This window comes from Betta splendens, chromosome 4 (genome assembly GCF_900634795.4).
Source record: "Betta splendens chromosome 4, fBetSpl5.4, whole genome shotgun sequence".
In the NCBI taxonomy this organism is placed as follows: Eukaryota; Metazoa; Chordata; class Actinopteri; order Anabantiformes; family Osphronemidae; genus Betta; species Betta splendens.
Window position 1 is genome coordinate 8,147,267 of NC_040884.2, and position 22,521 is coordinate 8,169,787.

The 22,521-nt window shown below is 46.4% G+C and overlaps 1 protein-coding gene across 3 annotated transcripts in view; it reads left to right on the plus strand.

Annotated features, from left to right (window-relative positions):
- The window catches only part of pex5la (peroxisomal biogenesis factor 5-like a), a 50,230-nt gene that overhangs the window by 14,063 nt on the left and 13,646 nt on the right, over window positions 1–22,521 (plus strand). For 2 of the 3 annotated variants that reach the window (XM_055508273.1, XM_029148843.3), the window contains exons 2-8: window positions 8,480–8,584; window positions 13,903–14,014; window positions 16,761–16,970; window positions 17,331–17,454; window positions 17,566–17,659; window positions 17,891–17,920; window positions 19,422–19,517. In XM_055508273.1, coding sequence (XP_055364248.1) covers window positions 8,480–8,584; window positions 13,903–14,014; window positions 16,761–16,970; window positions 17,331–17,454; window positions 17,566–17,659; window positions 17,891–17,920; window positions 19,422–19,517 — 771 coding nt within the window. The remainder of the gene's footprint in view (window positions 1–8,479; window positions 8,585–13,902; window positions 14,015–16,760; window positions 16,971–17,330; window positions 17,455–17,565; window positions 17,660–17,890; window positions 17,921–19,421; window positions 19,518–22,521) is intronic. The other variant, XM_029148844.3, reaches the window with a different exon arrangement.

Here is a 22,521-nt window from a genome sequence, read left to right on the forward strand (position 1 = left end):
CGTCTCAGCTGTAACTCGTAGTGTCGTGCTCTACTCTACTCCACGGCTTGGTAATGTAATTGAAAGGCAGCCGGACCCGCATCCTTTGATGTAGGCGGGTAATTAAATCAAAACACACCTTGATGGACTGGGATAATAATGCACGGGGACGACAGATAGACACATTTCGCGATCAAAGCCCTCGAGAGCCGACAACAGGCTCCGTACGAAGCAAAACGTGAACGGGGCCCATCGGGTCTGGGACGGAGGCTCGCGGGAATGCAATGCCGTGTTTCAGGCAGTCGCTGGTAATCAGGTTACTGTACCCTGCTGCTCAAAGCGCAGAAGGCATCCTCCTCCTCCTACTGTCATCCCTCATCATTAGCAGCTGCAGGCCAAGCTGCAAGTTTGCGACACCGCTGTAGTGTAAGTAATGACTCAGACGGGGCCTGCGAGAGGAGCTCAGCGTCCTCGCCCGCCGCAGCTTGTCCTAATGGGCAGGTAATGGAGGAAGAAGGAGGCTTTTGTGCAGGTTATCAAGGGAAGGCCTGCCTGCATGCGCCGGGGAACAGATACAGATGACACAATCACGCTAGCCTCCTCCTCTGCATCTACTGGACTATGAGACATTTAGCTAAAAATGCTATGGATGCGACGACGCCTCCCGTGACTTATAGATGAAACTGTCCCGTGTTTTTTTCATCCTTCAGTGATGCTCTCTCTCTCTCTCTCTTCTCCCCTTTTCCCTCGGTTAATTATAGCGGGGGATGTGGAGCAGTGTATAAGATGAGGCACTTCTACCAGACTGTAGCGTCAGCTTCTTGCATCTCCCTGCTGCTGCTGGAGAAATTACAAACCCGAAGTCAGCACAGGCACGAAACCTGCAGGTCCTATTGAGCCCGGTGAGGGAAGCAGAGGGGTTTGGGTCATGTAATGGAAGCGGGGGTCAAGTGGCTCTGCTTAAATTGAACATGGTCATTTAGTGGGGAAATGTCTCGCTTTTATTAGTTGCGAATGGGCAGAGTCTAATGTCAGAGGCTTTGAATGTTTTCATTCGTGTGTGATTTCATTTCAGGTCATTTCTGGCCCTTCGCGATCAGAAAGATGAGATTCTTTTGTGATTTCTGACTCATGGCAGATTAGATCCTTCATTCAAAGCAGGAGAAAGACATTAGAGGAAACGACAATGAGTCGGGTGAAAGGTAGTTTCATCTGCACCTGAATTCATTTCCTTTACTTCTGTCTATCTGTCTTCTGATGAGTTTTTTTCATTTTTGAGCGCTGATTGTGCAAAGGCAGGTTCTCTGCTGGAGACAGAGAAAGACTCTTCACAAAACGGCATTAAAACAAAAGCTACTTTCTGTCTCTTTGGTTGATCGGGATGCTGATACTTTGCCAAACCGTCGTGTTGCTCGTCTGTCTGCTCTCAATGAGGTTAATGTGTTGCTGTTCAGTTTGGGGCATTGTAAGGGAGATGCGCGCTAGTTTCTGGTTTCTATGGTAATGTGAACATGACCTTTATGTATTAGTTCATAAGTCCTCAGGGAAATAGAGACACAATTCTAAATGACTATCAAAATGATGCAGGTCTGTGTTCTGTTCGAGATCTTATCGCAGGGACAAAATCAAAAAGGCTTATTGCTTTTACTGTGAGACAGCACAGACATTAATTTGGAAACTTACTGAAAAAAAAGCACTTTCACCAGATCTTTACTTGATAAAAGCTCAAAAGCATCAATACTAATTCAATTACTGCCAATACTTCATTAAAGAAATGCACCTATGCACCGTGAGGCCTTTAGAGTGTCTGATTAAACACTGAAACTGAAACACTGACCAACACAGTGTGTTGAGGAGCAGATTTTCATGAAGAGTTGCTGAATTGCTGGAATTTCAGCACTTCCTGTAGTAGCTTATGATGGGATCTGTATAAGAAGGAATGATTAAGGAAAGAACTGACCCTCTGTTATTTGTTTCACCGCTCAAACACTGTTTCATTTACGGGCGTGTCAGGCCTTGCTGCCCGGTCATTTGGACTCCTGAGATATGAACAATAAACTCAATAATATAATAACATTGTACAGTATAAGGCTGTGTGCTCAATACAGGGTTTAATTTATCACTATCACTATGCAGCGGAAGAAACTGGCTTTTAATACACAGTAAGAGCATAAAGACATTGTTGCTTCTTTGATCTTGTATCTTTGTTACTTTCAGGGTAACAAACATATATGTATATTTGTGTATGTCTGTACTAAAACACATTTGTACCCCACAAAAGTTGGGGTAAAGTGGTTAGTCTGTATTTCAAACTAGCAGAGGCCTTATTAATGATACTGTGTCTCCTGCCTTCACTGAAAAAGCTTCATTCAAATCCTTCTCATTAGGATTCAAAACATATGCTCGTCTTACAAATAACACCACGGGAAAATGTTTGGCCTTGAACTCAACCATGAACATGTAGAAGACTGATGCGCACCACGTTACAGGATATGAGGGTGCCGGCGAGGTCACATGGAGGAGCATTAGAGAGAAGGGTCCAGGCGACAGGATGTAGTCAAGCTTTGCTCGTCTCACAGCTCCTTGAATCAGGGCAAAGCGGAGGATTCCTCAAGGATCTGAGTTGATTCAAGGGTGTGACCTTTCTGCTACTGCGACTCGTGTCATCACATGGTCACCACCTGTTCTCCTCAGTCCAAACCTATGGATGCTGCGAGTCAAAAGGAACGGCAGGACATGTTTGGAAGCAGACGCTGCCTTGAAAGATGCAGCTGCTGAAAACTCACTGACGACAGCAGGGAAAAGAGTCGAATATTTGTGATAACAGAACAGCGGGAGGGTGTGAGTGACACAATAAACACCTAGAGTACGAAGCATAATTGCAAGTTCAGGATCTTTAAAGCTCCTATAGTGTGATGCAGCGTTTATGAGGCTGATTTGTCAGCGCGTCATGTGTGAGTGAAGGGCTGCTCCCTGTCCTTGCGGCTGCGAATGAACTCTTCACGGCAAAGCTTTACCATTCAATCTCGCTCCCGAATCAGCGGACGCGAGAAGTGATTTAAGGAAGCCGAGGGTAAAAAAAAAATCAATCTCTTCCTGCTAAGAAGAATGGAAGTCAGAACAAAGCCTTATTATTTGGCGCCGTGGTATCTGATAGTGGCGTGGTCCCCGGAGGACGCAAACAGCTTCAGGGACGGCGAGGAGAGCAGGGCGCCATGTAAACACAGGCTGCAGTTAACACAGTTGGGCAACTTTTGCATTAGCGAGATGCAGAAGCTCAACTCGCAGCAATGAAAGCATAAGGACGACGCCGCAGAAGCTGCTGACGCCGCTGACTGGATTCAGCTGATGCGACAGTGCTTCTCATGTGTTGTCATCACACAGGACGAACGCACTTTGACTCACAGCGGTGTGATTAGCTTCTCCATAACACATAGCTCCAGCCGGACCATTACTTGCTATACATACATATTTCCAACACGAGTCCCACAGTGTGAGAATGCTAATATATGCAGGTCTAATGAGAAATGGGAATGCATTATCTGTTAATCACGGTGCTCAGCTGTGCGAAGCCCAAAACTCAGCAAATTCTCGTCTTTTGTTGTGTGTTCCAAATCCAAGTTCCAATTAATGAAATGTTCATCGGCCAGAAGCCACTTCTGCGAGGGCTCGAGCTGGGAGCAGCCCAAAGCGGCCGGTCCTGAATATCACAGGACGCATTTCAGGCGTTTTGCGATCTTTTTGCGCATTGAGCCGCGTGGACGCGGCGTCAGCGAGTCCGGTGGGCGTCCTCTGATGCAGGAAACTCCATAGAGACCCCCCAGAGGCGTGTGCTCGACTTATTAGTCCACAAACAGTACTTCACCTGCCTCCATGTTGGAAGGTTCAGTACGAGGAATCCTTTTACATCCATCATCATAGCCTGTTTTTAATTTACTTAATTGGCTCATTAATAATTTCAGAGAGTAATAATGTTTAATCATTGATGCCATGCATCATTGTGTTTTACTTTCACTTTAGCGGCTTCTTCTGTGCAATGCTTTTAATCAGTCAGCTGCTCAGCATCAGGGCAGTGACAGCCGGTGGAACGCGTCGTGGAGATAAACAGCGTTTTCCATCCGGGGCGTTGCCACGGCGCCCGCGTGGACGAGGTGATTAATAATGGCGTGATCTCTGCAGCAGCTTCATGGATGTTTGGACCATAACAGTGTGGCACATAGTGGGTGGCTCCACGCCGTTGCAATCATTTCTGTTTAAGCCGTATTTGCTCAGCTGTCCTGTGAGCAGCGGCCTGTAAATCCTCAGAGACGTTTCTCCGCCATCTATCCCCATTATAAGGCATTACGGTCGCCTGCCTTCGCTTGGTGTTACTTCATTTTGTGGCACATCCTCCCTGTAATGAATTACATGAAGTTGCGCTGCACTGGAATTAGGTTTACTGGTAATCAGTGATTTTCCTGTAGATAAATCTAATAAGGGGCAGTTATAGTTTGAGAGTTGGATGAAACTGTATTCAATTAAATATTGGTTAATGAAATTCAGAGTGTGCACAAGGTGCCTCAATGATGCCATAAATGATAAAAGATCATTTGAATCTAGATCATATTTTAGTTTGCCTTTCTTCTTGTGAACATTCTCCTGACATTTACAGTAGAATATGTTATTGTAGCATAGTTTTCATGTTCAAGCTGCTGCAGAAATGTCACCATTCATTCAACCGGTGACAACATGATTAATTTAATTTTAATTTTTCATTTTTTATTTCTGCTCCACGAGGTAAAATCCCATTAATGTCACACCTGGGAAACTTTGAGGGAAATTTGGAAAAGCGTTTGCCTGGCGTGTGATCGCAGGAGCTGCAGAGACGCAGCCACCAAATGGCTTTCAGCAAATCATCTGAAACCTCTTTTGTTGACTGAGGGATTTAAAGTGTCACCCAAGCTTAAATCTACACACCAGCGTCTGTCACGGGACCGCGGCAGCCGCTTCTGACGGGCAGACACTTTTCCACGCAGTTCACCTAAGCGCTGCCATCTGAGCGATCTGCGGCTGCGAAGCTGTGCAAATGGAATTAGACGAGTGACACAAAGAAAAGGCTGAAGTGATTAGTGAGCTTTATGTCAAATTGATTCCTCGCGTTTAGATTATTTCCAAATAATCTACCGTGTCACATAATCCCACGTTGGAGAAGATCAGCCATTTCACATGTAGTCTCACAAAGGGAAATCTACGCGCACCTTTTCCAACAACATACTTTCATATATGTCCTTCCCTTCACTGCCAGCAAGGAGTCAGAAAGTGATTCAGATGAGAAATAAATCCAGCATGTTTCAGGATTATAATCAGAATCATTTAAATTCAAGCACAAAGCTCCACAAACATTTAAACTGAATGAGCCTTCAAACAGTTAGAGACTTAGATCGTGTCCGGTGCTGAGACGTGTTTATTAGCCCAGCACCGGCTTAATGTCACACACTTGAAAGCGCCCCGGGAGCGACTGAGCTCTAACTGTATCCTCAGGAGACGAGTCCTTGCGTGGAGGGCGGTCGGCGCCGGACTGTAAATTCTCCCAGCCGCACGCCGTAATTCTCAACGTGATTTGCTTTAGTCATCATCTACAAAACAACATCTCTCCACCACGACTTCCACGGCACCGGCCAGCGGTCCCGGACGGTGATTTACAGCAGCAGCGAGGACATAAAACGTCCAAATTGTTTTTGGGTTCTCTGTGACATTACGTGTGGCTGCTGCCGTTGGCCGTTCGTCACAAGCAACGGCCAACGGCCCATAAAACACGTGGAGGCCGATAAACAGCTTTTATGTGCGGAGCGTTCAGGATCCTGGAGCCCGCGAAGCCTCGGAACTGGAACTATTGTTGTTTAAAATGCCTGACTCGGCACCACGGGACTTATTAGATGTCTCTGAACAGCCTCGGAGGCATGATGGCCTTTGTTCAGCCTGATTTCCAATCTGAAGCGCACCAGCACGTCTCAAGCACCTTCGCCGCGCTCCAGATTCGACCTGGGGATCATCACAGGCAGCGGCCGCGTTGACAGCGGATCCCTGTCACCCCTTTATTCCTTACACATTTATCGCGTTCTTAAAACCTCATAATCAAACTACAGTGGAAATGTGCCCCTCAGCCTCCCTCCACCGCGTCAGGTTCGCACGTGTAAAAAGGTCAAACACTCTATGTCTCAACTTGAGCAATCATCTGCTGAGTTCCATCTCTAGGAACGCCGGCCGCCTTGTGTAGAAGCAATGACATGTGAAATTCAGTATGGATATTTCCATTACTGTCCTGTGAGAGCAGGGCTCCATTAAAAATGCAATTTTACTCATCATTAGTCAAAGCCACAGTGACTTTGTCGTGTGAAATGTATTACCTGGCAATGTATAGAGATGATTTCATTTTGAGATGAATGATTGAGATGAAGGATGATTAACCATGTGAAGGTCGTGGTTTGGTACGGCCTGTCATGATCATGAAGCAGATCAGATGAATGAAGGCACCGACGTCACTGGTACTCTGTTACTCTGTAGCCTGTGGAGAATTATAGAGCTACCTTCATCAGAAAACATCTGGAATGATGTCAGACCTCAACTTTATAACACTGACTGTGCAGTGAATGTAGAAGTTCGCCACAGTGACCACACTGTAAATTGATTTTCTGAGCTTGCAGATAAACAGAAGCATCTGAGTCCTCCAGCAGCCAGTGATTCAAATGAACAGTTAGCTTAAGGCCGCCAGTCGATCTCATCTGCTGGAGATAATTACTTTTTCTGATTTTATCTTTCATAAGAGTCCCGCTGTGACAACATTTTCTAATCTGGAGCCGCAGTAAACACTTCTTAAGCGTAAATATTCCACTTTCTGCATTGAATATTGTTGATTATTGTCCTCATTGGCCGCCCCACGTTTCTCACGCTTCAGCACTAAACTCGTATTGTGAAGCTTTCAAACAGCTGTGCTGGTCAGAAAGACAACGTTTCTCCGCCGTGCGCGCTGCCAGAATCACTGTATAATAATAACCACCAAAAAAGAGAAAAACACCCAGTGCCAGTTTTGCAAAAGTTGACACAAACCCAGGCTGAAGGCCGTCCAGGAACGGCGGCCAACACAAACTGACTGCGTGCCTGCTGGAAGAGGCGCTCGCCACGGTTGGCTCACGCCATCCACTACCTGCACAACGGCGCCGCGGGAACATTCAGCACTTTTCAGACTGCATCACGTGCCATTCAGAAAATAACAGGAGGAAGCGAACGCGTGAGCGGCCGGGAGCTTCCCTGACTCATGTCTGTGCTCGGCGCTGCTCAGGGACGGATGCTGTTCATTTGTACTGGATGAGCCGTGGGCGCAGGTGGCTGCAGGGACTTTATTAGGGACATTAGGCTTTCAAGGGAGCGCTCCCTCACATGCATTTTGTGACATGATGAGTTGAGAAAATCGGTGGAGGAAATGTGTAATTCTTTTTCTTTATGAAGCGGAGCCCTAATAAAACCCAGGGGGAGCGCCTCCTGCGTCGTAGCAGGCGGCGGTGGCGCTTCTCTCTCTGGTTGATGGTGGAGACGCGGGCGCTCCTGCGAGGCCGGTGCTCATGCGACCCTGTGGTCCACTGGGTAATCTTTCCTCAGGCTGTGGGTAAATCGTGAATTGAATGGACGTCTCAGGGAAAGCCGACGGTTTGTGCCTCCCGGTTACTGCCACAAAGTGGGGGTGAGGTTGACAATAGGCCGGCAGAATCGATTCGACCTCTTACGCAATCAATCCTCACTGTTGTGTAATTTGGCCCTGGACAGCGTTGGACAAGCTCCACACAGTCGCCCTCCTTGAAGGGTCTGTGGGCGGTGGACGGAGGTCAGGACGGTTCCCGCTCGGAGGGGAAGTGTCGATGCAGCGAAGGTCACATTAAGGTTTAAAACAAGATTATAGCACATCCGTTGATAATAGTGGATTTACAAAACAATTTGAGTTTCGTTTGTGTCATTCTTCTGGAGTCGATCTGTCAGCCTCTCACAACCGACCACAAATAATGTGGCCTGAATTATAATATTAGAGGAAGAGTGATAAACGTTTAAGGAGCCTTTGTGTTTTTTGCTTAAGATGTCAACTAATTTGTACTTTGCTGTTATAACATATGAATTACATTCAGCCATTCAATTAGGCTACAATTAAGCTACAGGCCCGTTTGGCATCACTTATCATAGTAAACAGCTCATCCCTGTCTATAGTCAAACCTCCACATTGTGCAGTATCTCTCTGTTCATTGCCATAGTCTTGTGGAAATGTCTGTTTTGTTGTTAGACAGCCTCACACACACACACACACACACACACACACACACACACACACACACACACACACACACACACACACACACACACACACACACACACATATAAGCTAAAGTCTTTTTTGTAAGATGCCCGAGTCGTGGGCAAAAAGCACTGAGTTCTCCAACTGTCCTGACACAAGTCGTTGTTGATTTCACTGTTGTAGGGGAAAGACTCTAGGGCTGCAGATAAGACTGTTGCCATGGTCCTGAAGGAGATACCAAGTAAGGCGTCATCAGAAGGGAAGCCCCTCCTCACAGTGACTACCAAGGTGGGCAGAACCATTTCAGAACCCCCCCGTCTTCCCTCTCTGGCTCCGAGTGGAACGTCTGGTATTAGTGCTGGTTAAACCGTAGACAGCAGCTTCGCTCTGAGTGTCTAATAACTCTAATAACTCATAACTTAACCCTTATGACTGTAGCAAAACAGCAGCCACTACTTCATGTCCAGCCGCTCCATGGAATAAAAAACAGGCCCACTTCATTACGCCGTGCACTTGAATAGTCCATGAAGATCCTGTGATCTGGAGAAGCAGAAAGACTCATAGTGCTCCCAGCTACTGTAAGACATAGATTGTATGGTTAACACTGTATTGGGGGGATTAACACAGACTTCCACTCCCAGACCTAATCAGGTCAGACAGACTTCATTAGGAACTTTCTACACCTCATAAGCAGCTAAGCCGCAGCACAAACATGCACCTGCTGCAGCAAATGACTGGCGCCGCCGCTGAGCTTTGTCTGCGTGTTGGAGCCAGCGCCAGTTCTGCCGCTCTGTGCTTAATTGCTTGTGTACAGTGTGCGCGGCTGTGCGTGTCTGCCTGTGTATCCGCCTGCTTTTTAATAACCTGTAGCATGCTTTATACAGGTTTTGATTTCCTAATACAACGTCTGGTTTGATAAGCTGTCAGACAACCAAGATACGGCTTCCAGTCAAGTGGAAGGGATTTAATAATGGCTCAGCGGCGTTTCCGCTGACTGACGGCTGTTCACGCCGGCGAGATAAAGAAAAGCGCACAAAAGTACTTCATTATGTTCTAATTTGTACAGTAAATCACAGTTTGTCAGGATTTAAATTACTTCTTGAGGAAAAGTCAAATGGTGAAACAAACAATTATGCTTAACTCGCGTTGGCATTTGGCTGCACTAGAGCTGCTGTTTGCACTTACACCTGACGCCTTCTTGATAATAATACCTTTTACAGGAAACTATGTACGTAGCAATATATGTTATATATTATATCTGATATTATATTGTTATCATATTTTATTATTATATTATTATAAGATTTGCTGTTTTCTGGTTTTATGCATATGAAGAGAAAAACAAAAAAAGGGGTTTGCAAATTGAAAAAGTCAGAAAAGCACCAGGATTCACCAAATTCGACCCAAACATTCAATCCGAATACAAAAATCACAAGAAAAACAAAGTTTACATTTACTCAAACGCTGAAACCTCGTCAGTGTGCATTTCACACGCAGCACCAGCTGATGTGGGTCAGCCCGGCCTTCAGTCGTACTGTACTTGCTGTAAGGATCGAGGTTATGGAGTGGACATCACTTCAGAGCTCCTCATTTGAAGCAGCTTTGAGCCAGGAAGGAGAGAGGAGCTGCAGAGAACCGCTGTAACCAGTCCAGACACAATTCAAGCACATCTCCGTCACGTAAGAGCTCAAAGCTGCAAAAGCCGAGCGTGTTGCCAGAAAGGCAGCCTTTAAAATGACTAGACTGTTCAGACCTACTTGTTGTAAGCGCCACATTACACCAGCTCTCCTCTCCTGCGCAGGCACAGACACAGCTGGTGCAAGTCAGCATTGTTTTGCTTAGAGCCCTTGCTTAATATTTGATGCCTGACCCGACTACAACAAGCATGAAATTAGGCTTCTTTTGAATCCTCTCGTATAAATATTTCATATTACCGTCTCGATTTTCTAGTCCGCGAGTTCGCGTGTTGGTTTACACAACAACCCGTTTCGAGGTTGGAAAAAATAAACACAAAAAACGAAATGACTTCGATGTCACGGCCGGCGCGTCGCTTCCAGTCGGCCGGACGCACCTCGTGGCTGGAGTCGCTCCCCTGCGGCGGAGGCTGCGCTTTGAGGGGGCGCCGTGTCCCGCTCCCATGTCACTTAGCGAGTGGCAGAGGCCAAGTGACAGGTCGCGGCGCCTCGCGCCACGCGTCAAGTCGAGTCTGATAGATTTCCAAAGCCCATTATTACACACAGTGTCTCTGTGGGCTTCGCACAATCGGGTGGTGGGGGAGTGGGGGGGGGGATTAGTGGAGCAGAAAACATCAACAAGGGCAAGCGCCTTCAAAATAAGGGTGTTGAAGGGCTTTTACTTTCAGATGCCAAGGCGATTTTATCGTTTGTTCTGGTGACTCATGCTGTAACCAAACTCCAGTGGGCGGGTCCACGGGAGCAACAGCTCACTGCCACCTACAATAACAACTGTAATGAGTAAACAACCTGACGCATAATAAAGAAGCTTTTGATCATAAAACGCCAACGAGGCTGAACGTGGCGCGTTCGAGGCGCCTCGTCCCGTGGACGGCGCTGCTCTTCGGCTGTAATTGTTTTCCCAGACACCCATCGCTGCGCACAGCCTCCAGGTTTCATCTAACAACTGATGGAAATTCTTCGGCTTTGATATTTCCGCATCCACGCTTTCCCTTCATGCGCTGTTTTCCATCTGCGCCGCCTCCCCCCGTCCTCACCTCAACCTCGGCGCCTTCAAGGCCCTGACAAGTTTAACTGGTACACAGCTCCCCTGACAGCAACATCTGAGAGACGCGCTGGAGCCGGGCCCAAGCGGCACAATTAGCCCAAACTTTCCATTACATCATTTTCTAGATTACTCTTTAGTGCACTTGTAAACAAAACGTTTTGTGTAGAAGAGGAGGACTGACTGTACATCAGGAGGGGAGGGGAGGGGGGGTCAGCCTCCGTCTTCTGCTCTGAGACTAATGGCCAAACAGCTGTGGAAGCTGCTCACTCAGGTTAAGAGGGAACCTATAATTGGTGTTTGTATGCGACGTACCTGCTTCAAAGACCCTGACGCAGCTCTCCAGGTAATTGCGGTCGGGCTCCTGTCCCCATTTCCTGCTCGACTGAAAATCGGACACAGGGGCGGTCTTGTTTTTTTTTTTTAATGTTCGTCTGTGGCAAATAAAGGACTAAAACTTTGCCTTAAACTCAGCTAAGCAGTGGTTGAGCTCGTTCAGACCGTTTTTCTGTGAATATGCCATCACTGGCATCACAGCAGACATGACTCAGCAGAGCTTTAGTTCACAGTTCTGTCAACATCTCTCATTATTCCCCCTCAAAGCCCACGGCGATTGAATGCATTAAATCTATTACTTGAAGCTTGCAAAATGTCGCTCTTCAGCTTTTTAGACAGGGCCGACCTTCAATCAATAAGCCACAACTCCACAAAGCAGGACTCTGTCGCTGACGCCTCAGTCTGAATCCACATCTTACTTGTGCTGCTTCCAAAAATAGGCGGTAGGTAAATGCGAGGTTATCTGACGCCGGTGGGATTTTCACACAGCCTGCGGGGATTTTTACAATCCACCTGTGTTTTATGTGCACGGCGAGTCTCTGATATCCCCAATAGATGATGTGGAAGCATCACAAACATTGGCATTCACAAACAGATGTTAGTCCGGTTATCATGCACTCAGCCACTGCAGGCATGTGCATTTATGAATATCATTTACATTGTGAAGAGATTCTCCGTCGTCAGTCCTCGGGCCCTGTGTCTCCACTGAGTTGTTAGAGCCCACATTTATACAGCCGAGCTGGCATTCACGCTGAGTGGATCAGTCATCTAAAAAGCCTGTTGGATGGACTCAGCTCAGTGTTTCATGGCGTGGAGGAAAATAGAAACGACCAATAAACCCAATCTAAGGCCAAAGGAAGAATTGAAGAGTACATGAACGAGTATCAGCCACAATATTAAAACCTTTATCCCACTTTTCAGCAGCCTAGCTTCGACGTTGTGTGAGATGCCAGCAGCCTCCCACAGTTCCGTCTCCTCCTGCACCTACCTGTCCATGTGATGGAGGATCACTACCTTACATGTTGCCCTTTCCCCAACCATCTTCACTACTGTAGGTGCTGACATAATGGTACAGCCCCACCCCACAACTACTGATGTTTTCATCCCTACTTCCAACAGGCCACTTACATTTTCTTTTTATACTCTACTTAAGTTTGTCTAAGCTAAAAAGAACATTTTCTACCTCAAACAGCTTCATATCATCATGTATGTAGCAAAAAACTGCACAGGGGTTATTTTAAGTGTGTCCTACTGGATGATATTGAGATATAAGCCACAGAAGCATACATTATTGATGGTTCTAAAACCATTATCAGACTTCAGTGATTTAGTATTGTACTTACTTAAGACTGGAGTAGACTGTGGGGAACAGTTGTGTGTAGTTAGTTCAGGGATGGAGCGTAGTGATTCATTTATCAAAATGTCAGGTCAGTTTTCTGCTAATGTAACCAATCAGTTTTTATATTGTTATTCAAATTGTCCAGATGTGTGTGTACAATGTGACATACTGTATAGTAAAGTACCTTCACACTTTGTCACTTACGCTTTTCCTGGACGAGCACCCACTGAAAATCAATCTCTGTCTCTGGATATTGTTTATGTTGTTTATCGTTTCTGTCCACTGAAATATAAATAACAGTAATTACATACAGAATCTCCTATTGTAGCTTACAAACAAAATCCAGAGTGAAATTCCAGTTTTTCATGTAGCTTTTTTTATCAGTTTCAGAAACTCAAACATAGGATATTTCAGGCAATAAAAAGGTCCTTTGTTTTAAACACAAATCAGTGGGATTCATAAATGATGTCAGCCTAAAACCATTGTGACGACAGCCCAAAGATGAATTTGCTATAAAAAGCCACAGAGTAATTGAGGGGAGCTATAATATCCGTAATTGTAGGGCTATTGTAGACACGCTATGAAAACCTCCATTCAGCACCTTTTACATCAAGCGTGCGTCGCGTTGTGTGCAGCCCATTCTGTGCTGTGTAATTAAACTTCGAGCACCTTCATTCAAAACGCTGCTCGGGAGCACGTCCCCAAAAAGCAACAACAGCAAATGTCACGTTCGCCGGCCTCGCGGGCGCATCGTACGCGGGCTCGCCCGTTCTACGGGACAAGGCCGTATTTCACCTCCTAATGATGAGGCGCCGCTTGACAAATCGCGGCCAGCTGCAACCTGGAGTACGGCCGCTCCAGGCGACCCATAATGAATTGAACGTGGCCGTTGTGCAGCTGCCGGCGAGTCGCGGGCGAGGTGATTAACATTTCCGTGGGGCGGACGCTGAGATAAGCAGCGATGGTTGAGCTATTATTCTTTGGGACGTGGCCGCTGGGCTTCTGTCACGTCTGTGGTTTTCCTCAATGGTGACTCGTTCTCATTCAGTGGGACAAAGGCCAATGTTTCCCATATCTGAAATCCTACTGGCGGTGTTATCAGGAAACATGGTGATGTTTAAACACAGAACCGCAAGCATCACTATTACCTGTCAGCTGAGGATGACGAACTGTGTTCTGTTTGCCTTCACAGCTGGTGAGCGAGCAACAAGAGAGCCGTCCCCTTCTCAGCCCCTCCATCGACGACTTCCTGTGCGAGACCAAGTGCGATGGGGTTTCCCGGCCAGTGACCTCCAACACGGCTGGTACTGCACAGCGACCTTTCAGCCTGCAACTCTAACCGGCGACGTACATAATGCATCACCAGAGCGCACCGGACGTGGTTAAAGCTCGAGTGCGTTGCCGTAAACGTGCGAGGGTGCCATTAGGTGACACATTAGACGCGGCCTCGCGTTAACGACGTGTTTTTAACCAGCCACGGCAGCAGAAGCAGAGAGCGCGGTGCGTTTTATTTGGCCGCCTCGTGTCTCAATTAAATCAACATCCTACCTATTATCACTGCTACAGCACAGGAAGAAGCTAATCATTCACGTCCCAAATGACACCATCAAACAACACGTGCTCCTAAAAATGACAAGAAGTGCAGGTGAAGCGCGGATGAAAGATCTGTTTATTAGACTGAGTTTGAAACTTTAGTTTAAAACTACATTAATAGACCTAAAACGTCAATCGGATAAAAATGACCTGCTTCAACTGCTTGAGCAAGAAAAATGAAGCTGTTTAAGTTTGACATTTGTGTTTCTATCCATATTTTTAAAGTAGTAGGAAACACGCAGCTGATAAAATTAAATGAGCACCAGTCAGATTTCACACAGTTGAAAAAAACATTCTGGGGAAGGTTGAAAACAATCTGGCCGTCAGATGATGTGATGACATGATGTTTTCATCTCCAACTAATTTTCATCTGTTGAGTGAAGCTAGAGCAACCATAAACAAAGTAATAGAAATAAATCCAGCGCTTCGTGCACGTCATCATTTATTTCCTCATTTACATCACTCTTTGGATAATTTCATCTCATTTAAAGACGTTTCTTCAGCCGACTACATTTTTCTATTGCTTCATTTTTCAACTTTTTCATGCAAGAATTAAGAATGAAAAAAAGGTAGCTGAGTTATAATCATGCAGCTGCATGTGGTGACACACTGTGGTGTAATTGGCTGTGCATTATTCAAGTCATAGAATATCTCATTCCTCAGCATTAGGTATTTACGCTTCACACACACTGTACCAACACATGTGATGTATAATAGACGTTTGCTGTACAATCCCTTTATATTATCCTCTACATTCGGTACATAATCAACGAGGCCAAACTAGATGTGGAGAAATTGAAGGTTCTGGTTCCAACAGATGCCAAATGCCATCTTGATTTCCACATGGATGGGACCTCGCTCACTGAGCTGAACCACGTTTGGAGCCATGATCTGCACAGCTGACATGTGTCGTCTCCAAAGCGACCACCGACTGCGCTCATTTAGCCGAGCGGAGAACGAAATAATGTTTGTGGAAAATTCTCAACCTTCTGTCTCCCCAAAGCTTCCCCGCTGCGCCTAATATAAGATATAATGAATGTCTAAGCTCCCAATCTGGTCGAATTGAATTTGTGTCATAGGACACGTGTGCTCTTTAAATGCAGTTTCACACGCTCTGTTTTTTTGTCTGAACACATACTGTGTTCATGCTGTGGATTTATTTAGCTGTCAGTCTGTTTTCACCACTGGAACTAAAAAGCCTAATGATGACTTCTTATAAGTAGCTCCATCATGTTGAGCCACATGAGGCTTCCAGCATGTTGGGCTCTCTCCTGCACGCAGTTTTACATTAGTCAGATTTTGAGGTTGAGGACTATTTTTGCCCGTTGATGGAGTTTTAAAATCTCCATTGTAAATTATGGAGAGGTTTCATGGGAATCTGTGGTTTAGAACCACACCAGTCAAATAAATGTCTGTTGAATTTTTTAAAGAGGAAATGAGAACAAGCCTGAACTTAGCTAAACTTGCTCCGTCGCGATTCTGACGTCTGTCGCTAGCGGCTCACTGACGCCTGAAAAAGCCTGAAAGTCAGCGACCTTTGTGTCGTGCAGGACTGGAGCAAACGGCTTAGTGAACAATCAATTAAAATTCAGACCCAGTTTTAATTCCTTCGCATCAGTGGTGACTCCATAATAGTTCTAACCCTTGACTCTCAGATTAATCAGTATGTACTGTATACACTCTGTTTCTCCTGCCACTACCGAGGGTTTTCTGTCACTCATCACTATAGTGTAGAGCTCAGCTCATAATGTGTGGTCACATTTACAGTTTAGTGAATATCAATCCGGTGCAGTTTGGAATAAATACATAAACAGTATAGGACACAGCTATATCATCACAATTATTCTCCCGATCTCATCATCTGAAGTTGATTCAACGATGCCATAACAGCTCTGACATCACCGCCTTTTTCCATGAACAGCTTGCGCCTGTTTTCGATGCTGAAGACTCTTCAGGCAACCTTCCCCACCAGCGTGTCTCCCTTGATTTGTAATTGTGCTTGTCATCTAAAAGAGCGCGAGGCATGAAAGACAAGCATACTCTGTAATTATGCAGAGGTTTCAGTCAACATATTCGCTCAGTTGGCTGTCACAAAACAGCAGCACGCCAATTACCCAGTCATGTGTCTGCCGTTCTGAGTGCACGCTGGGAAAAAACAAAAATCACAGTCAGGGTCCTCGGCAATAAACACAAAACTCCCCAAATAACCGATGCGTAAATAGGCAGTTTGTGGGGTTATGACCCGGTTGTGCAGGAATTAGCATTTTAAGTAACTTGTGTTCGTTTCAGAGTGTTTTACTCTGATCCATGTTTATGAGGAAAGCCTGAATTATTCCATTGTGACTTCAATTATAAACATAGAACTAAAAATCTAGCATGTGTAAGACGTTCTCCTGTTGAGCCCTGAATGGGCACCCTACTAAACATACACTAACACGGTATTTCTCCCCCTCCAAGTCCTGTCTTCAACACTGGACCTGCTGGACCTCAGTGAACCTGGCGAGAGGAGGAACAGCAAGGAGCGGAAGAGTCCCCTGTCGTCCCGGGGCAACAGCCAGAGGAGCAAGAACCAGAGGAAGAAGACGGATGAGACGGAGCTGATCCAGGTGGACGTCGAACACACAGGACAGAGCATGAGAACGCCGGAGAGGGCGTCGCTGGACTCAGGTAGCTTCCTACAGGCATCTGGAGCAGCCACAGCCATGACTGCACTGTAACAACGCTATTATGTCATTTAAATATATTATCAGCCCTCTCAGATTATATTAAAAAGCATGGAGCCGATGTGTGATGCGATGTGGTTGTCGCTGCTACTGGAAAAGGTTAAAGGCTTTAGTGAGAACTAATTATACCAAGTGACTCAACCTACAGTAGAGTGAGAAACTCTTAGCGATGAGGGTGATTATAACCTCGGTGTCGTTTACAAGACAAACGTCTTGTCCTGTTAGAAATGCCAGCTTGTCACATGCAGGCTATAGGACAGCGACCGCAGCAAAGATGATGTGTTTGGTCTTTTCCTCTCACCAGTGACCATTGGTTCACCGCTGGATAAGTGGGAGGAACTGAACCCGAGCTCCGACAGAAACGGCAACAGGAAATGGAAGTTGGAGAGAAGACGGTCATCGAAGAACGCGTCCAACGAGTTCCTGTGGTATGCGCTTCCCCTCAGGCCTCGGGATTTAATTAGTCGTGTCAGGATTTGGGCCCAGATATTTGCACAATCCGCCAAACAGCTTCAGAGGAGACCCATTTTCTCCCGTAGGTCCGCAGACTGTAAAACCCAACTGGAGCCACTCAACAGGAACTCCTTCGAAGCCAATACCAAAGTGGAGCCAGAGTCGGCCCTGGCGAGCCAAGTAAGTAGGGACACTCCTAAAAGTCCCACGTGTCCTTAAAATATTGTTGAAACTAATTACGTCTTCACTATAGTCTGTTAATCAGACACATCACATGTGTTTTTAAGCTGCATGTTGATGTATGAGCACTAATAACAGTACAGAGATACAGTATTTCTACTAATTCACCCTGTTGTGTGATTTTGTTTTACCCATTGGTTTGTCCTAACTCCTACAATTCTTCCATTTCAGCTCAACAGGCAGTATATTAGTGGAAGACATGTAAGACTCCCTATGCATCTTTTCATATCTTACTGAAAGACTTTTACATTTGCACCGGGAAAGCAGCATCACTCCATCTCCTTCAATTTGACCTAAGAGCCAAAAGGAGGCAACTGTATTGAAGCCGACCATTGTTTCTGTGTGGTGCTACTGTACCAGGTCCAAATGTCAAGCGCTTTCCTACCGCGTTGGTGTCTCTGTGCAGGTCTGCGTAAAGGCTCTTGTTTCCAGACGCCATTATGAGGTTAATAGCCTGTCAATTATTCAGTGCTCTTCCTCTGAGCCCATTAGTGTTGATCTCACCAAGCTAAGCTAAGCACACATCACCTTTTCAGCCCTTTGATGAATAATAGATTTGGGATTAAAGATAGCTGTCCGAGATGCAGGGGGATGGGGGGGGGGTTGTTATTGGCAAACACGCGCTCCATATTTGTTTTGCTCAGGTGTTAGAGAGAATTACAGCGAGGAGTGGCTTTAGTTTTCTGTTAACACACAAACAGGAAACTGCATGGAAAGGAGGCGGATGTCTTGCATGAGACGTTTTCACACAAAGTCAATCGATTCTAGGGAAAAATCCGCCCGCTCATTACTGTGCAATTTCAAACTTGATCATGAATCATCCTTTCTGGCTTTGTGAACAGTGTGTTATACAAAAACAAAACCTCAAGCTGCATCCAATGTCTGTTCCATCAACCCTCCAATCCATGGTACGTTCCCTGTCAGTGATAGATTTAAAGAAATTTTAATATTTGTGGAAATAACACTTTTTTGGGTGGATTTCTCCTTCAGCCACCCAGTTGCAGAATATAGTTTCTGCATGCAATTGGTTCAAAGAAGTGTGGTGATCTATGACAAACAGATAAGGGTGTTTTTTTCTCAGCCTATTAATGCTGAGATTGAGTAACCTTAATTAATCTTCGATAATGGCAGCCTGAGGAGATGGGAGCTGTTAGCGCTGCCAGCCATCACTGGGCGAAGCCACGAAGCAGCTCAAACCTCGGCCTCTGTCGTGCACTCGCTCCCCCCCTCGGATACGTACTGTGCTTCCTTTGCCGTGTGCAGTAAATACAGGTCCAAGTCAGATCAGGGCATGAAAGGGAATGTGAGAATCATCCTCTCCCTTGAAGCTACTGTAGGTGCAGGCTAGGTGTCCTGTGTAATGCAAAGCAGCACACGTGTAGCGGTTGAGTTGTCATTTTCAAAGCGATATCACAAACGGAGGGGTTGCATGAAGGCTGAGATTCATAGTGCATGTGCAGCTGCACCAGATTAGGCCGGGGCGAGTTGGAAGGTAGAACCGAGGCTGGAACGGGGGAGGTGGGATGCTGACAGCGGGGATTCTGCCGGCCTCCCTCAGCATGTCAGAGGCCTTGAGGAGGCAGGGACAAAGCAGAGACGGCCGAACCCCCTCTGTGGGTGATTGTGTTGTGATGTGGCGCGTGAATGCGTTCTGCTCGTGCCTTGCTGTGTGTATTGTGAAACGCCCTTGTGTGTGCGACAGGCTCGCCTGACGAAGGATCAGCGGTGGGGCAGCACCCTCCTGTCCAGACACCAGTCCCTGGAGGAGGAGTTCGAACGGGCCAAGGCCGCTGTTGAGGTGAGCGGAGAGCGGCTTAGCAAACCTGATGTCAGCGTCAGCTGTTGCGAGTCCACGTCCTTGAGTGAAACGTGTGGGAGGATCAGTCGGGTGCCGTTAAACAACTTCAAAAGAAAACGGTGTCACCACATCACATAATTAAACTGCCCATTAAAACGCTCGAGGCAGAAAACTGCTCGTCTCCTCATCGTCCCGCGCAGATCTGGAGTTTCTGTCTCTACTGTGGAGCAGAAGCTTCAGTGGATCGTTAAGTTTCAGAATCTTCTCCAGGATTTATTAACTATATACATTAACTCCAACCTCACTGTACCTGTAATTAACGCCAGATAAAAGAGTAAAGTAAAGTAGTAAAAGACCCCCAACAGGACTCCCTCATATCACACTTCCACTGTCACTGCCCCAGTAGCCTCATCATCGCTCCTGCAATTTAAATTTGTACCTGAAGCCCCGCGGAGCCGATTTCCATGCGACTCCTCCTGCCCTTTCATCTGTTGTGCTCCTTGTGTGTGTGTTCCCCGTGCCCCATGGCGCTTGCTGACAGTTTAAAAGTCTGTGTTGAATTTGCACACACACACACACACACACGCACACACACACACGCACACACACAGACGCACACACACACACACACACACAAACACACACACACACACACACACACACACACACACACACACACACACACACACACACACACAGATGACACACACAAGTTCATGTGACGTTTGACCCAGAAAAAAAAGAACTAATCTCCAATGGCTCAACAACAGGGAGGTAAATAGGTCAGTCATTGTATGGTCAGACGTATCAGATATCATGGTGGATGGAGACGCTACAGTAATTAGATATAGCTTGATTCGTCATGGGAGTGTGTACGGACGCGCTGTACGTGCAGTAAACCTCCTACAGGACACGGCAGCAGGAGAAGGAGCTCAGAGGACGTACCCACCTTTACTTTTCACACTGGATTCATCTGATCCACTGATAAGACGAGATGAAAAGAGCGTTTCCATTCAAAACTTTAGTGCATCATCCTTTTTTGCAATGGGTCTAGACCCTCTTTTAGTTTAGTGTTAGTAAAATTACACAACTCTGTCCACCTACTGAGTTCCCGTTTTATACAGGACATGGGTTTAGGCAACAGACACAGATGAGAAAGTTTGGTTTACTTGCAGTAAAACCATTCTACTACTTAATCTACATCTTCTTTCGCAGTAAATGGAAGCCTGCACTATTGACTTCTCTCGGCTTTGCTGAGGTCTACAGCAGACTGTTACACACTGGGCTAAGGGTAATGGTCAATAAATAATTTACCATAGACAGGAATACGGCGAGAAAGTGAGAGCAACAGCTGCGTGGGAGCGAGCAGACTCGCCTGGGAGTCCCGGCCCAAACTCAGTCATGATGTCACATTCAGCTTAAGCCATGAGCTTCGGCTTCTCTTAAAAAGAGCGCAGTCCGTGCTGGAGGCGGCAGGTGAGGGATGAGATTCTGTACAAACATCCTAACACGGAGCATCGATCGGTAACAGTATCTCGCAGCTGTGATCGAGCAGCCTGAGTGCTGGCCTCCGCCTTGGAGGAGCTCCCATGCAAGTGGTCAGCCATTTTAGCTTGGAGAGCCAATACCGAGGCCCACAATCAGATAACCTCCATTTCCCCAAGCTGTGCGTATGCATCCTCTTTCACACTTAAAGGCACGGAGGTGGACACAGCTCAGATGGCAGAGAGAACATTAAATCAGCACGCCGCCCTCCTGCCAATTCATTCAATTAGACCAAGCAGCCAAACGTTGGAAAATTAGGAGAGAGCAGACAAGAAATTAGGCTCCCGAATATGATCCATCTCACAAAGCTGTCAGCGGTGAGAAACTGTAGGTGTTCCTGCAAGAAGGGAAACCGCTGCGGTTCAGGAGAGGAGGCGCAGCCGTGAATTCATCAGGCCGACGGAGAGATCATTTCTGAGTAGAGTCACTGTTCAAGTCGCGTGAGGACACTGTCAATTTCTCCGAGCTGATGACAGTGTGATAATTTTTTATTATTATTAACCACTGGAACAGCTGCAGGGGAAATTATGATCAGAAAGCTCCCCCACGGCGGCGATGAAGCCGAGATGAAGGTGACTCTCGTTTGGATTTAAATTGCAGGAAGACGGGTTTGTTCCGTCCTGCAGGAGAGCGGCCCGGTTGAGCGAGTCGAGCGGAGACGCAGGCTTCTGATCCAAAGGCCAGCGCTCTTATTCCAGAGGTCTGCTGGGAAAAAGTAAACGAGTTACTCCCTCAGCAACTTCCATCAGCGTGTCCTCGAGCAGACGGTTTAACACCAAGCGTTTCCAGGCAAATTAATTCCTGCACAACAACCCGCTTCTATACAAGGCCGTGACTAGCAAACTTTTTCTTTTTTAATCATTTTTTTACATTACAATCAAAATTAACAGGTATTAACATACTGTACTGTACATAATGGATACAAAGTAGCAACTGCCCTCAGACACCGACAGAAACCTGGAGCCTTCACGTCCTCTCACGCAGACTTTGAATTGGCTGCAGGTGGGACTGCTTGTCTGTCCCTGCTGCTTCTACATCAGCCCAGTGATGGACTGGTGACCTCCGCCCCAGTCCCAGCTGGGACTGACTCCAGCACCACTTACTGGACGAGAGCGAGCAGACATGATCGGACCTGCATGAATACAGAGCCTTCATGTCCAGGTTCATTGAAGCCAGGATACAGGACCGCCTGCTCTTCATGTGTTATCACATTCACCCATGTAGTGAGTAACTATTCATAGCACTCTGGCCACTGGAAGTTATGTTGTATTCTTCTGTGAGTGACATTATCGGGAGTCTCGCTGAGCAGTTGGTGGCTCATTAACATTAAAAGGCCAGCTCTGAGCACAGCTCCTGCTCTGTGTCATGGCTAAATAATGAGACTCTGCATAAGTAAAGCTCATTCATAGCTACTTGTAGCATCTTCTAGAGGCCGTGTTTCAAGATAACGCAATTCACC